Source organism: Moschus berezovskii, chromosome 15 (assembly GCF_049115385.1).
Source record: "Moschus berezovskii isolate FMDL1 chromosome 15, NW_MosBer_1.0, whole genome shotgun sequence".
Lineage (NCBI taxonomy): Eukaryota > Metazoa > Chordata > Mammalia > Artiodactyla > Moschidae > Moschus > Moschus berezovskii.
In genome coordinates this window covers 26,785,177-26,800,463 of record NC_142474.1, presented here as the reverse complement: position 1 = coordinate 26,800,463, position 15,287 = coordinate 26,785,177, and the positions used below count along the sequence as shown (strand labels likewise).

The 15,287-nt window shown below is 52.5% G+C and overlaps 1 protein-coding gene across 1 annotated transcript in view; it reads left to right on the top strand.

Annotated features, from left to right (window-relative positions):
• The first annotated feature begins 475 nt into the window (after positions 1-475).
• The window catches only part of LOC148775394 (piezo-type mechanosensitive ion channel component 2-like), a 37,676-nt gene continuing 22,864 nt past the window's right edge, over positions 476-15,287 (top strand). The window contains exons 1-9 of the mRNA XM_088843652.1: positions 476-569; positions 2,179-2,274; positions 3,362-3,463; positions 5,518-5,560; positions 5,936-6,125; positions 7,313-7,511; positions 7,917-8,130; positions 8,993-9,155; positions 11,247-11,348. Of these exons, the coding sequence (XP_088699778.1) occupies positions 476-569; positions 2,179-2,274; positions 3,362-3,463; positions 5,518-5,560; positions 5,936-6,125; positions 7,313-7,511; positions 7,917-8,130; positions 8,993-9,155; positions 11,247-11,348 (1,203 nt within the window). The remainder of the gene's footprint in view (positions 570-2,178; positions 2,275-3,361; positions 3,464-5,517; positions 5,561-5,935; positions 6,126-7,312; positions 7,512-7,916; positions 8,131-8,992; positions 9,156-11,246; positions 11,349-15,287) is intronic.

Sequence of the window (15,287 nt, the reverse complement as noted above, 5' to 3'; positions counted from 1 at the left end):
CCCAGGATCTAGTGAAGGTTGCAGGTGAGTATGGATGGAATTAATGAAAAAATAATTACCCAAGCCAGGAAGCTGCCCAGGCCCAGGAGGCCGAGACGCCAGTGCTAATGGAGACGGGGCCACTCTTGGACATTTCTGAACTTAAGCCTTCTGGTTCCCGAAAGTTCTCCGGTGGGGAGAGGAGAGAGAGGCTGGCCGGGAGCATCCATCTTGGTCCATCTCAGAACCAGGCCCCTCCTCCACCCTGAAGGGGGGCAGAGTGGAGGGCAGTGAGGATGGACATCAACGTGGAGCCTCTAGACTCTGCAGGGGTTAGGGGCAGAGGGAACAAGGCAGAAGGATCGATTCTTTCCACTGAACGAGCACTTTGGGGTCAGGGTGATCTCCACCCCTTCCCAGACTCCCCTCCTCTGGCTTAAAATGGGCTGGCTCGGGCAGGGTGCCGAGGAGAGGACGGGCAGGACGCCCTGCAAAGATGCGGGCGTCGCAGGGCAGCCCGGAGCCCATGGCCTCAGAGGTGATATCCAGGCTTCTCTTCCGGGTCCTGCTGCCGTGTTCCCTGCTCTCAGGTAAGATGGCTTGGTTGTTTCTGAGGGAGAAAGGGAGGACATCCCACTGGCTAATATCTGCCGCTCTGAGCTCCCGGTAGCTCAGGCCGCCTCGGTGGTCCTCCTCGCTTGATTCTTACAACCTGGCCGTCCATTTTGGCAAAGCTGCAGGGGGAGATAAGGCTGACCTTGACCCCCGAGGGGGCTTGGGCTTGAACTCCACCACCGTGTGCCACCAGCCCCCTCCCCATTTCCTGGAAGGCAGGACAACAATGGCATACCGACCCAGTGTGGTTAGGGAGATGCACAGGCTGCAAACACAAGTTGCTTCCACAGTCCAGCCCTCTCCTCACCCACCATTTCTTGGAGATCTAAATTGCAACTGAGTTTGCGCTATGAGAGGGGAAAATCCATCTTCTCAGCCTTCAGCTTCAGCCTTGGGTCTACAGGTTGCCCTTGGAAGTGAGCTTGTCTAACTGAGCATTTTCTTCTCACTCTCACTGTGTGTGTGAGTGCAGAGGCAGGAAGGGGTTATCGACCACTCTGCTAGGTGGATCTTTAGAAATACATGTTTCCAGGCCCCACCCCAGACCTGCCAGTTCTGAGTTTCCAGTGCCTGGATTCTGATTAACCTCCCCTCACTTCCCCACCAAGCCAGCCTTGGAAACCCTGATCTAAAGATAATTCCAAAATGGATTCTTCATTGCAGAAGGATTCAGGGGAGAGTTGAGATTGAGTGGTGAGCAACCAGCTTGATTTGCATGAGGGTAGGGGGGCCAGATAAGTTTCCCTCCACCTGGAGACTTGCCCTCTGAACAACTGGAGGCTGTAATTATACATGCAAAGTGAAGCTACAATTTCAGAGAAGTATCTGGAGAATTCAAGTCAGAAAAAGCAGGTTCGTCTGAAATACCTAGATAATTAAAGAAAAAAATATATTCATTGTATAAATCACTCATTAATTCTCCCCTCCATGGGGGCACACAGTTTAAAAGCTGGCGCTTTGATTAATCCAAGCTATATTAAATCCTGAAGATTTTTTTTCCTCCTTGTGCCTGGATCTTCATATTTCCTTCCTCTAAAAATAAATAAATAAATAAAGTTGTCCCTTTGCAAAAATGCATTTCAGATTTGGCTTGGCAGAAAAAGCACCATAGTTGGTAGAATCAATTTGGGTGCTCTTTTTCTTTTTTTTAAGTACACATTTTGAAATCAGATGCATTCTTTCCAGTTCACTGGAAATGCTAATTTTTTTTCCATCACATTTCAAAGTTACATTGTGTGTGGCTGAGCGAATCGCGCCTGGCACAATAGCACTTCAGAAAGACTGAGGGGGGACGAGATCCCAATCAGAAGGAGAGCCAGAGAAATGGTTAATTTCAAAGGCAGGCAACTGATTGGAGAGAAGAATCTATAGAATTATTTATTTTCTTAAAAAAACAAAAACCCAAGAATTCAAAAAACCACTTGGAAAGAACAAGCATCTAATCCTGACAGGTTGATTTTCAAGACCCTCTTAATGAGGTTTCAGCACATCTGTTTCCTGCTCACTCTCCTGTTTGTCTTCATTCCCACTGTGGGGCTCTTAGGGCACCTTAGACCCAGCTCACTTTCCCCTCCCTTCCTTCAGCTGTTTTATCCAGGTACAATGGCTTCTCAGTGGTCTACCTGGCGTTTCTTCTGCTCAGCCCACTGCTGGGGGCACCTTCAGCTGGTTGCATGAGAGGTAGGCCGACCCCAGTGGCAAGCAGGTGGATTGGGAAAGGGAGGTGAACAAAATCACTCGCCATACTTGTGGATTCTGTCATCCAGCCTTTTAAAAAAATAGCCTTTTAATGTGTCTTTTTGCAGCCAGAGAATTTCCTCAGTATCTTCCCAGGGATCAATGTCAAACACTCTTTGATGCCTTGTTTTACAAAGCTGGTGGAGGGACCGAGGCATCTGTGTCAGAAAGTCCTTCGGAGGTGATGGGAGCGATGGATGAATACAGAATATTCCCAGGGCCCTAGGGATCCTCGTTTCCCAGTAAACGAACACACTGGGAGCTTGTTCTTACTCTTCACTTAAGGCACCAATCCCCAGATTTGGGATTTTATAGTCCCGTTTAAAAAAATTTAGAGGGGAGAGTGCCATTTTTTATTTCATCAGAAAAGGCCATTAAGGAGCAGTTACCTTCTCAGGCCACTTCTCGCAAAAGAAAGATCATTTGGGCTCCCTGAGGGCGACCTGAACAAGAAGGACTGAATCTCAGGCCTGATTAAATAATGTATTCGCTCGACCAGTGTTCTCCGGGCACCTCCTAGGTGCTCAGGACTCAGGGCAAACCAGGTCCCGCTGCCTGCAAAGACAACCCTTCAAGCCGAGGATGGCCAGCCTCTGGAAAAGCTCACTGCTGCCACTGGGCTCACGTCCCTGAGAAGCAGGACTGCCCTTGGGAGAGGCTTTGCTGTGCTCACCAGCACGCCTGTTCCCTCCCCCTCAACGCCCGCACAGGGAAGTCACGTGTCTCTAGACGGTGATGTGCACGGTCGCAAATCCAATATGGCCCCACACTGGGGTCCAGTGGGGCTGAGCTGGATGCAGAGCGGCTGTGAGTCCTACAGCTCAGGAGACGGGGTGATAGGAAATTGGAGGAGCGACCCACTTCATTTCTCCTCAACACCCCAGTTAAGCCACCACCTGCTTGGGGATGCATCACCAGGGATCCAGTGAGAGCTGAGGGCAGAGCCTGGCATCAGAAAGAGAGCTGCATGGGCCTTCCCAGGCTGCCTGGCACCCTCGCGCTGTATTCCCCGACTCCTCTTCTCTTCCAGGGAGCACCAAGCTCTTCCTGCGAGCCGTATGGGCCACCAGTGTCCTCTTCCTATTGCTGCAGGGCGCCCTACAGGTCGCCTTTGTCTCCCTGGGACCTGAAGGTAAAGACTACTTTCCCATTTGCCCCCCAGCAGCTTGGATGCAAGGACTCTGAGGCTGTGGGCCCACGAGTGATTTAATCATTAGAAAGATCACACTGGTACCAGCTCTTGTTCCTTCCATGACAACTGTCTCCCTAAAAGCCGTCCCTGCCACTTCTGAAAGACCTTGCGCTTCATGGGGGCACCACGCATGCCTTCTCCATTCAGGGAGCACCAAGGCTGCAGCAGGACAGGGAGGGCGTGGGAACTAAGGAAGGAGTCAGCTGGGGGCTCTAGACCCAGGGTGGGCAAAGCATGGCCCCAGGGTCAAGTCCCAAGAACGATTTTTACATTTTTAAATGGTTGGGAAGAAGAAAAAAAAGAAAAACCACATCAAAAGGAGAATATTTTTCTTGACCAACGGAAATTATTTATGGGAACTGAAATTTGAAATTCCCATAAAGTTTTATCGGTTTGTGGTCACACCCGGCGGGGTACACGTATTGTCCGTCGCTGCTTTTGTTGAAGATTTTTACTATCGGGTGCTTTTATAGAATAAGTTTCCTGAGTCCTGGTCCAAACCAATGGATGGGTTTGCACAGGGTTCTGTCAACTCCCTGGAATTGTTTGCAAAGTGGGGGCTGGGCATTTGTTCAGAGGAAGGCGCACAGTTTTCATCACGTCCCAGAGCCCAGGTTCCCAAGTCACAGGGTCACCGGGGTTAGAACATGTAAACACAGGACACCCAGTTACATCAGAATTTCAGATAAACAAGAAAGACACTTTTATATGAGGATGTCCCACATATTTCCTGGGACAGACACGTACTGAAACTTATCCATTGTTCATCTGAAATTCCAGCGTGATTTGGTGGGACATGTGGATCGCCACCAGGATGGGAAGAGACAGGGGACCGGCCCCCTAAGCAGCCCCTCCCTCACCACCAAGCTGGTGCCTCTGTCTCTCCTGTTTCCTCCCACCCACCCAGCCCCAGTGCTTCCTGAGTCACGTGGTGGTCTAGTCAAAATAAGACGTTACATTTATTTCCCCTGAATTGATTTTTATAAATCTTTACGGCATAAGCTCTGTTCTGATTCCACAGAAATCCACACTTACTGTAAAAAATTTAAACCCTGGATGAAATGGATAAGAAATGAAGGGAAAGCATCCATGATCTGGCCTCTTGGGTACCTCTTGAGCTGTGTGGGTCAGACCCTCTGTGTTTTCCCACGCTTGTGCCTAGGCGTGATGTCACTAAGTCCATCAGTCTCTGGGAAGTAAGGCACTGGAGAAACTTTCCAGTTCAGTAGATCCGAGTTACCTCGTTCTTTTTAACTGCCTAGTACGCTCAACTGATGGGCTCACCAGCCTGTAAGTAATGACCCTCGGATGCGGTTGATGTGACCTGCTTGCACATCTCGGCATCTCAGAACCTCTTACTCCCGTCACGTGAGTCCAGGAAGTCTAGCACAGCTCTAGGTCGTTCTTTTTATCAAAGTAATGCACCTGTATAATTGAAAAGCCGAGGAGTTCCATTCGCTCCTGACGAAAGAGATGGTCCTTTATCCCGCCCTTCGTCCCTAATCTGTGCTTTTGGCCCTTTCTTCCTACGTTTCTAAAGAGCATGATTCTGGGGCCATTTCTGACTTCCTGTCTGGGACAGCATCCACGGGGGTGACACTTGGCCTCTGGGACCCCACCACTTCCCAGGTGATTCCCCACCCTTCTCCTCACAATTCAGTCCGGAGGTGCCCCTGCCTGCCCCCACTTCAGACCCCTCCCGACTCACCCTCCTGGGTCCCCTTCTGGCCCTGGGTGATGTCTGACTCTGTGCTTGACTGTCAGCAAGAACCAGTCAGTCTTGGGCAGAGATGAGAGCGTGAGGCTCCCCTACTTGCCCGTAGCGCCAGGAGGAAATGTGGACAAGGCCGTCCCCATCCTCCTGCGGAGGGCCAAGGTCCCTAAGTGTCCCAAGGTGGCCAGGGGAGAGGCCAGCCCTGCATGGGCTGCCCAGTGTCCCTGCAGCCCCCAGAGCACCTTGGAAGCTGGAGCCTGAGCCACTGTGTCTTCCGCAGGTGCTGTTTGGGAGGAGGCCATCCAGCATCTGGGGTTCGTCAGGTGAGGGGGACTTGGGCACGAGGGTGGGCTACAGGGGGAAAACTCAGACCCCTGAGCCCTGTTGATTGTGAAGTGTCTAGATGCCCAGACCCAAGCAAGCATTCGGAGACAGATAGCAGAGCATGGCTTGTTTCTTCCCCAGAGGACCTGAGTCCAGGGGGGAAGCAGGCCCCATACCTGAGGAAAATAACCAAGTGACAGGAAGATCCAGAGAGGGCTAGGGGGTGGCGAGAGGCAAAGGGAAGCCTCCTGGGATGGGTAGGACACGGTCACCCTTCTTGGAAGAGAGGCAAGACTGTGATGGGTGGGGGTGGTGGGTGGGAGGGGGCGGGGAACCAGGCGAGACACTCTCTCAGCCCCCTGCCCCCAACTCAGGTTCAGCCAGCTGGATGTGATGGACGTTGTGCGCCTCCTGGCCCCAGACATTGGGATGGCACTTGTATGCCTGGTCACCTCCAGGCTGGGCTGTGAGCTGGCAAGGCCTCCTGGGACCACAGCACCTTCCCCTTTCGATACCATGGACCACGAGGAGGACGAGACGGCAGGAGGGAGAGACGGCATGGAGGTAGGTAGGAGACGGGGTGCCAGGAGGTGGCTGGGACCACGCGCCCCACAAGATGCTGAGTGGCCTTCACAACAGACAACGCTGAGTTCCTCAAAAAGGGTCAGCCCCGCAGGCCTTACCAGCACTTCCCACAAAAAAAGGAGAAATACAGAGTTCCTCAAAGTTAAAAACGGTCCACCCCGCAGGCCTCGTCAGCACTTCTGAGGCAGATAGGCACCCTGACCCTCCCAGGAGGATGTGGGTCCCCAGGCGGCAGCTTGTCCACTGAGCTCTGTGTCCTAGCACCTGGGCAAAGCAGGCCTGGACCAGCTGCCCAGTAAGTAGCAAAGGAGGAGCAGCATCCACTGGAAATGAGGCTGGAACTAGCAGCAGGGAACTGTCCTGGGGGTGCTCCCTTGCTGCCTGAAATGCCCACTTTATGGGGCATGGTCCTTAGGGTAGGGGCTGGGAGGGACTCCTCCTGAGCTGGTGAAGTTCCCTGACTCTCCCCACACCACTGAAGTTCCATTGTTAGGGATTCATTCTTTCAGCTGAAATATGAGTGCACACACACAGGCAATTTAAGGGCAGACATCCCTGAAGTGGCGCTAGTGGTAAAGAGCTCGCCTGCAGGCAACACAAGAGACTTGGGTTCAATGCCGGGGTCAGGAAGATCCCCTGGAGAAGAAAATGGCAACCCACTCCAGTATTCTTGCCTGGAAAATCCCATGGACTGAGGAACCTGGTGGGCTGGGGTCGCAGAGTTGGACATGACTAAGTGACTGAGCACATGTTTCTGGAAGGACCAGGAGACTTTTGGGCTTTTATTCCTCACTTTGGGGTAGTAACAGAGGCCCAGGTGGACGATGGACTTGGGTGAGGTCACGACACCTCTTGAGAGCCCCCAAGGCCACCCTCAGGTTTCAGAATTTGCTAGAAGTCCTCTCAGCAAGGCTTTGTCCTCACAGTCAGGTTATCACCATGAGAGGGCGGAGAGGAAGGCGAAGAGCAGAGTGCAGGTCGTGCTGAGACTGGCTTCCAGGAGCATGGCTTGCATCCCAGTGTGACCATCAGCAAGTCATTCCCCCTCTCTGGGCCACTTGCACTGCAGATGCTCGATCCAAACCCTTCCAGGTCAGAGAGCCGCTCATCTGTCTGGCAGGGAAGGGCCCCATGGTTCTTTCTGGCTTCTCCTTTGACTTTTCCAGCATTGTGAGAGCAATATTGAGGGCGATGTCACCAGCTGGTGCTCAGACCTCAGTGATGAGAAGGCTACGGAGGCTGAGGGGACAAGCGAGGAGTGGGTCCTAAAAGTTGCTGCCTTCACATCAGGCTTGAAAGCTGTCTTGGATCCCTTCTTCCCTGCCGCATGGAAGGTCCTGGTGACCCTTCTACTGGGTGCAGCAGGTAGTGGGAGGTCCCCATGGCAGGAGGACAGACCCTCGGGTGGCTGGGGTGGGCTGGGGGCACTCAGGGAACGGGGCCACAGCTGTTGAGAGAAAGGGGACACAGAGGCCCAGCTGAGGACTGAACTGTGGGTCTCCAGGGCAGAAAAGAGATGGAGAGCCACAGCCCTGGGCTCCGTGGAGTGTCCATGGGGGCGTGGCCTATCAACTCCCGCTGCTGATCAGATACAAGAGCTTGGGCCACCCCAAGGAAACCCAAACTTGGGGGTCTACAGCATCCCCCCTTCTCTCTGGGGCCTGTGGTTGTGGTGGCCAGTCTAGGCCTCAGTCATGGCCTGGACTGATATGGTTGGGGCTCCAGGCTAGGCGGGGCTGCCCATCATGTGGGTGGGGGTTGTCTCCCCAGGGATGATCTCCCCTTCTGTGACCTCAGCCGTGTACTTTGGGGCCTTCCTGGGCCTGGGCTCCTGGTGGGCGTGTGGCCAGGCTCTGAGCACCGTGGCCTTCAGCACCCTGTGTGTCTTCATGGCTATCTTCACCGCTGGCCACCTGGGGGGCCTGTACCTCTACCAGCTACCTTTCTTCCAGAACTGCGTGCCTCCCGACGACATTTACGCCAGGTACTGACCAGACTGTCCCCACCATGGATGGCAGAGGGTCCAGCCTCCCTTGGGGGGTGGGTACTGCCCTTTAGATGGCCACGGCTGCATTTTCCTTTCCTTAGAAAGGGCTGGCTTCAGGCGAGCGAAACCTTCTCCCACTGGTATCTTCTTGACCACATGAGAGAGAGTGGGGACAGGAGGTGTCCTTCAGCTTCCTTGTCCTGAAGGCTGATGCTGAGACCGTGGTCACCTTGGGAGGACGCCACACCTGGGTGGGAATCTATGGTCTGTGCCCACAGTCGCCTCTGTTCAGAAGGAGAGCAGCCCCGCCTACCTCCATTTTGGCTCCCTGCTGTCAATCATTCATTCCACAAGACTCATCAAGTCCTATAGCGTTCCAGGTGCTGGCCTGGGTGATGAGACCAACAAGAGAGATATGGCCTTGTGGAGGTTTTTCACCTACAGACGGGCTTCCAGTGCCCTCCAGAAGGATGGAGACTGACAACTGGGGGGTCAGTGAAGCCCTAGGGCCAACAAGCAAGCCCTAGGGCTCTCACCATCTGACGGGGGAGGCAGATGAGCAGCTGGACAATGTGACGACTCCCACAGCTGGGGAGGGGGCTGAGGGAACACACAAGGGGGACTCCTGGTTTGGCCCTGGGGGCACAGAGAGGAGGAAAGGCCGTCTAAGCAGGTTTGCTGTAAGGCAGCCAGGGCCCCACGGAGTGCCCTATCTCACCCTCCACCCTGAGTCTGATCATCCCCCCACCCCCAGGGAAAGGGCTCCACAGGGCAAAGAATGCTAAGGTGTAGGTGCTTCCCAGAAGGGGTGCCCAACCTTGGAGGTCCATGGCAGGACCTGGTGGCTCTGTGCATGCAGGCTGCTGGGGATGACCGCCCTCATCAAGACCAACCACACAGAGTTCTGGAAGCTCCACCTCCATCCCGGTCTCAGCTGGCCAGAAATTGTAAACCCCCTGATTCTGTTGCTGTCCTACTACACACTGGTCCTCCTGCTGCAACAGCAAGCCCTGCAGCCTGGGGTAAGTTGTCCCCAGAGAATTGGGACCATTTGTTCACCTGCCAGACATACAGAGGAAAGCAAGCAGATGAGCAAATTCTCACTAGAGTGTGAATGACTGATAGCTGCTCACTGGTTTCTCCTCCCATGGTCCTAAACAGACAAGCTGTAAGGAGATGTGATACTTGCCTTAGAAGGTTTAAAGGGCTACTGTGCAGCTGAGGGAGAAGGCAATGGCAAGCCACTCCAGTACTCTTGCCTAGAAAATCCCATGGATGGAGGAGCCTGATAGGCTGCAGTCCATGGGGTTGCTAAGGGTCGGACACGACTGAGCGACTTCACTTTCACTTTTCATTTTCACACATTGGAGAAGGAAATGGCAACCCATTCCAGTGTTCTTGCCTGGAGAATCCCAGGGACGGAGGAGCCTGGTGGGCTGCCGTCTATGGGGTCACACAGAGTCGGACACGACTGAAGTGACTTAGCAGCAGCAGCAGTGCAGCTGAGACAACTTGGCTCCACTCAGCTCCAGGGAACAGAAGGAAGGTGGGAGGGTGTAAGTTATAAAGAGGCATCTTTCAGTTTAACACGCAAAAGGACTGCAAAAAGTTATAGCTGCTCATTGATGGAGGCACAGGTCACTGCGAATCACCTGTACAAGCCCTGTCTTTCTTTTTGAAAAAACATTTATTTATTTGGCTGCACTAGGTCTTGCTACATTCGAGATTTTTTATCTTTTTGGCAGAATGTGGGATCTTTCATTGTGGACAACCTCTCTAGTTGTAGCACTAAAGTTAGTTGCTCTGCAGTATACGGGATCTTAGTTCCCTGACCAAGGATCAAACTCACACCGTCTCCATTGTCTGAGAGATTCTTAACCACAGGACCACCAGGGAGGACCCAAGCCCTCCTATCTTATGACTTGTTCACAGAAATTCTTGGAGACCTTGCTGGCCTTGACTAGAAGGGGGCAGGGGCCCTGGGGAAGTAGGGGGAGGGGTGGATGGCTTTACTAGGAGGCAGGGCTGGAGCAGGATGCATGGATGTCCCCCAAGCATCACTACTCCTAGCCTGGCCTGTGAACCTGGCCAGGAGCTTGTCAGTGATGGGGACTCCTGGCACCCACCCCCGACCTGCCCGTCGGGGTCTGCATCTTCCCTGGGGCCCTCGGGGCATTGATCTAGAGCAGGGCTATCCAGTAAACAGAGCTTTCTATGATGATGGAGAGAACGCTCTCCAACAGCACCGTCAAGTCTACCAGCTGCCACCAGCCACGTGTGGCTTCTGAGCACTTCAATCGTGGCTCCTGTGACCGGGTAAACAGATGTTTCATTTTGCTTAATTAAAACAAAAATTTAAAAACTAACACTCGACTCGGTTATTGGGAAACTTGAAATTTGCTTGGAACAACTTGGGTGCGTGGATCTGTGTTTTCCACTTTACATTTTATGAAATCTAAATACAGATCGAGTACTTCCGACGAAAATTTAGCATCCAAATTGCAATATGCTGGAAGAGCAAAAGACGCATCAGATTGGGAAAAAACTTGCTACGGCAAAGAGTGTCAGCTCTTGTTCCTTCCACTCACCTGTGGAGAGAGTAGTGTTCATGTGTTTCAAACAGCACCTGGCTCATGCCCACCCGCCCATGGTGGAGAGCAGCCCCTGCCCCAAGCACTAAGTAGAGTGGGGGGATCATGGGAAGGGCTTCTTTGGTGGCTCAGATGGTAAAGAATCTGCCTGAATGTGGGAGACGTGGATTCACTTCCTGGGTCGGGAAGATTCCCTGGAGAAGGGAATGGCAACCCATTCCAGTATTCTTGCCTGAAGAATCCCATGGACAGAGGAGCCTGATGGGCTACAGTCCATGGGGTTGCAAAGAGTCAGACATGATTAAGCAACTAACACTTCACTTCCTACCCAATGGTCTTGGAGACCTCAGGAAGAGGGAAAGTCTGGGGAAAGTCTCAGTTTTGAACAACCCTCCCACCCCTCCATCCCTTCCCAGTGAGGCTTCTTCTTCCCATGGGGGGAGGGCATCTTAGGCACCCAGCAGTCTCATAGATGGAATTTAGCTGCTGGCTGGGGATTTGAAATCTGCGTTTTTCTCCCAGAAGCTGGAAGAGAGGGAGGCGGTCCCTACGAGGTCGCCAAGCAGAGGTGAACACCAGGAGCTGCGCTCTGTTCTGTGGACCTCAGGCAGTGAGGAGGAACAGGTAAGACCCTTCCCTGCCCCATTCTGGGGCACCCACTGCGGCAGCCTCATCACGTGATGTCAAGATAACAGTAACAGCTACAATAAGAAGGGAAGCTATTAGGGTTTCCTCTATGTCCAGTGCCATTTCTTTCTTTTTAAATGTAATTTTATTTTTTTGGCTACACAGGCTCTTCTTTGCAATGTGCTGGCTTCTCTAGTGGGCTTAGGTGTCCTGTGGCACGTGAGACCTTAGTTTCCTGACCAGGGATTGAGCCCTCATCCCCTCCATTGGAAGATTCTCAACTGCTGGGTCACCAGGGCCATCCCTCTGGTGCCATTTCAAGTGCTTTACATTGTCTGCATCCTCATGCTACAGACAGGGAAACTGAGGCAGAGGGGGTGTCACTCCCTATGCCCATATTAGGTGGTAAAACTGGAATTCAAACCAGGCAGTGCAACACCAGAACTTCTGTCTTAATGTAAAAAGATGACAAAGTTGAGTTAAACCACTAGGAAAATCCCAAGCTCAGCAAACCAAGATGGTGCCAATGGGCAGCACAGCCAGAAATCCTGCGTTGGCCTGCAAACACCAAGTGGTGAGTGTTGCTCGCCCAGGGGAGCCCAGCAAGGGGCTAGCCTATCTGCACGGGGCGAAGCCTGACACCCATGCATCATTCATTGTTTCGAGTAACAGACGTGAGTAGGAATACTGCAGTAGCAGGTGTGGTGAGGGTTCTCAGATACACCAGGCACTGGTTGGCATGTGCCTCTCGTCTGCAGATAGGGTGCGGGGTGAGGGATCCCAGAAGCAAATAACTTGCCCAAGGTCACCAACCCAGCCTCCTCATCGCCAACGAGAAGCTGTCCATCTTTGCAGAAGTAGTCTGTATGAATAATTGCCCGCACCACTTGCTTCAGGGTGATTAGACTTGCACTCACCTTGGCGGGATGGGCTCATCCTTTATCTCAGTTCTGTGTCTGTGTGCAGCCCCGTGACAACTCCGAGTTCCCTGGGGCCCAGAGGAACCCCGGGGACAGATTTGTAATTCAGAAAAAAGAAACCTGCGAACAGCCAGCTGTAGTCCCTGAATCAAGAGCAGATCTCCCGACTCTGCCTCGTCACTTGTGGACCGAGCTCCTTCCTGAGTTCATCTTCTCAAGTCGAGCCTGTCACTTTGGACTTGGGGCTGTGCAGCTTCATAGCAGCACGTGTGTACAGACCCCCTGGAACCCTTCCTCCTCTCCCCACCGTGCCTAACCCAATGCTCCAGATGCAGGGCGTGGTGGGTAACAGATGCTCATAGCTCACACTGGTTTAGTCTCTCAGAGCTCCGGCAGGTGGGGAAACTGAAGGATGGTATTAATATCCTATAGATGAACTCTTATTCCCCACCCCTGCATGAAGCTAGGCTAGGTTAAAACTGGCTTAAAGTGTGAAAGTGTTAGTCGGTCAGTCATGCCTGATTCTTTGTGACCCCCCCATGGACTGTAGCCCACCAAGCTCCTCTGTCGATGGGATTCTCCAGGCAAGCATACTAGAGTGGATTGCCATTCCCTCCTCCAGAGGATCTTCCTGACTCAGGGATTGAACCCTGGTCTTCCCATAGTACAGGCAGATTCTGTATCATCTAAGCCACCAGGGAAGCCCTTAGACCCATCTCATAGCAATGTTCTGGATGGGGAAGTTTAAATATAGACTCTAGTTAAAAGGCAAAAAACCAAAAAGCAATCACAACTGTTTGTCCATGCTTTGAGGCAGCCTCCCAAAAGTTCCTCTCTACATAGGAGCACGAAGCTGAGACCCTGCCTCCTCCCATGGTGGGTGAGGGGACCCCACAACCACCACTGTGACTCCTTCCATGATTCATCCAAAATGAGAGCCTCATCGTGTGATGCTCAGACGAACTGGGAACCTTGCTTCCCTGTCCAACAGGCTCTCCCTCCAGCAGGGCTCCACGGGTGATATATCTCCACACTTTATTTACCGCAGACAGACAGAGCCCCTCGCTCCTTAGCCTGGTAGCAAGCCAAGGCCATTCATCACCCACTTGCTCCTTTTTGAAATTCACCAAGCAGCGGGCATCTCTTTAAACCCCTGCACATAATGCATTTTAAAGAGCGTTTTCTACATGGAGGCATTTGCTCGACCTCAGCTTTGCGCACAGGATGGAATGGTGCCCTAGGAAGCACCTCCTGCAGCCTGTTTGAACGCAATCCCTGAGATGGCTCTGTGGCTGTCTCCCGCCAAGGCTGTGAGGGGAGGCTGGGGATAGGGCAAGGCTGGACCCCAGGCATGGGGGTGTGAAGGCTATGGAGACCACAAGGCTGGGTTTCTGTCCTCCAGAACCCACCACCCAGGAACGGTGCTGAGGCATATGTGTGACTAGCTGGAAAGCAGGGCAAGGAGAAGCAAGCTTGGAAACCTCTCTGAAGAGGAAGGCGATACTTGTTGGCTGTGGTCTTGGAAGACGGTAGCTGGGCCTCCCTGGGACTTCAACATAGCCTCAACCAGGGGCTGGGGTAGGAGCCAGAAGAGCTCACCTGGAAGCATGGGTTGGGTCTCTATAGAGGGAGGTAGTTGTAAGTTCATTTCTGGTTAGGGGACTATCCCAGGTGAAGCCTATATATTTTGGTGGGAAATAAGTATCAATTATGAAATTAAAAGATACTTGCTCCCTGGAAGAAAAGCTGTGGCAAACTTAGACAACGTATTAAAAGGCAGAGACATCACTTTGCTGACAAACGTCCATATAGTAATCACGTACGGATGGGAAAGTTAGACCATAAAGAAGGCTGAGTGCCAACGAACTGTTGCTTTCAAACTGCAATGTCGGAGAAGACTCTTGAGAATCCCTTGGATAGTAAGGAGATCAAACCAGTCAATTCTAAAGGAATTCAACTGTGAATATTCATTGGAAGGACTGATGCTAAAGCTGAAGCTCCAATATTTTGGCGACCTGATGCAGAGAGCATACTCATTGGAAAAGACCCTGACGCTGGAAAGGATTGAAAGCAAGAGGAGAAAGGGGTGACAGAGGATGAGATGGTTTGATGGCATCACTGACTCAGTGGACACGAGTGAAGGACACTCGTGTCTGTTGAGTGCGACAAAGTGATGGTGAGGGACAGGGGAACCTGGCATATGCAGTCCATGGGGTTGCAAAGACTTGAACACAACTGAGCAACTAAACTACAAAAGTATGACACTAGCTCTCTGACTGAGCAGAGCTTGGGCTGAAAGGGGAAAGAATGTCCTCAAAGCCCTCAAACCTTGCCTGCCCCAAACAAGGCTCAGGGCAGCTTGCCCGATCTGCACTCCTTCAGGAACATCCTGCTTTGGGAACAGTACTTCCGTCCATCCAAATTTTGCAAGCAAGTCTTCTCCTTACTCTCAACCCGTATCAAATGCACCAAAAAGATGTTTCTGCATTGTCCTAAGTTACTCCAAACTCATTCATTTCCCCCTTCAGATCAGCTCACTGTTCCAGTGCATTGTCCCCTGCTCTCCCCAGACCCTGGCAGTGCCCCCTCAGGTCTGCCATAAGCGCCTGTTCCCTCTAGTCTATTCACTGCATGGCAGCTAGAGATATTCTTTCCAGTGAATCTAACCTTCTGCCCTGTCCACCCCTCTAGCCCTCAGTGTCTCCCCACTGCTCTTGCAATAAGCACCAAGGCACTTGGCCAGGCTTTTGGGATCCTGGGTGACCTTTCAGGTTTTCCAGCTTTCTGGGCTCCAGCCCCCTAGGATCCTTCCTCAAGACCACCCTCCTCTGCACAGGGCTGTTCAGGCTCATTCTGGCTGCCTTCCCCCCAGCTCAGTGATCCCCTTGTTCCTTCTTTCCTCCGAAGCCACCCGGGCTGCTCTAACCACTGTGCAACTCTGCTGTGACCCTGACACAGCTGTCATTTTACATGTGAGGGTCTCTGCTGTCGTTACCATCACACTGGACAAAGTGTG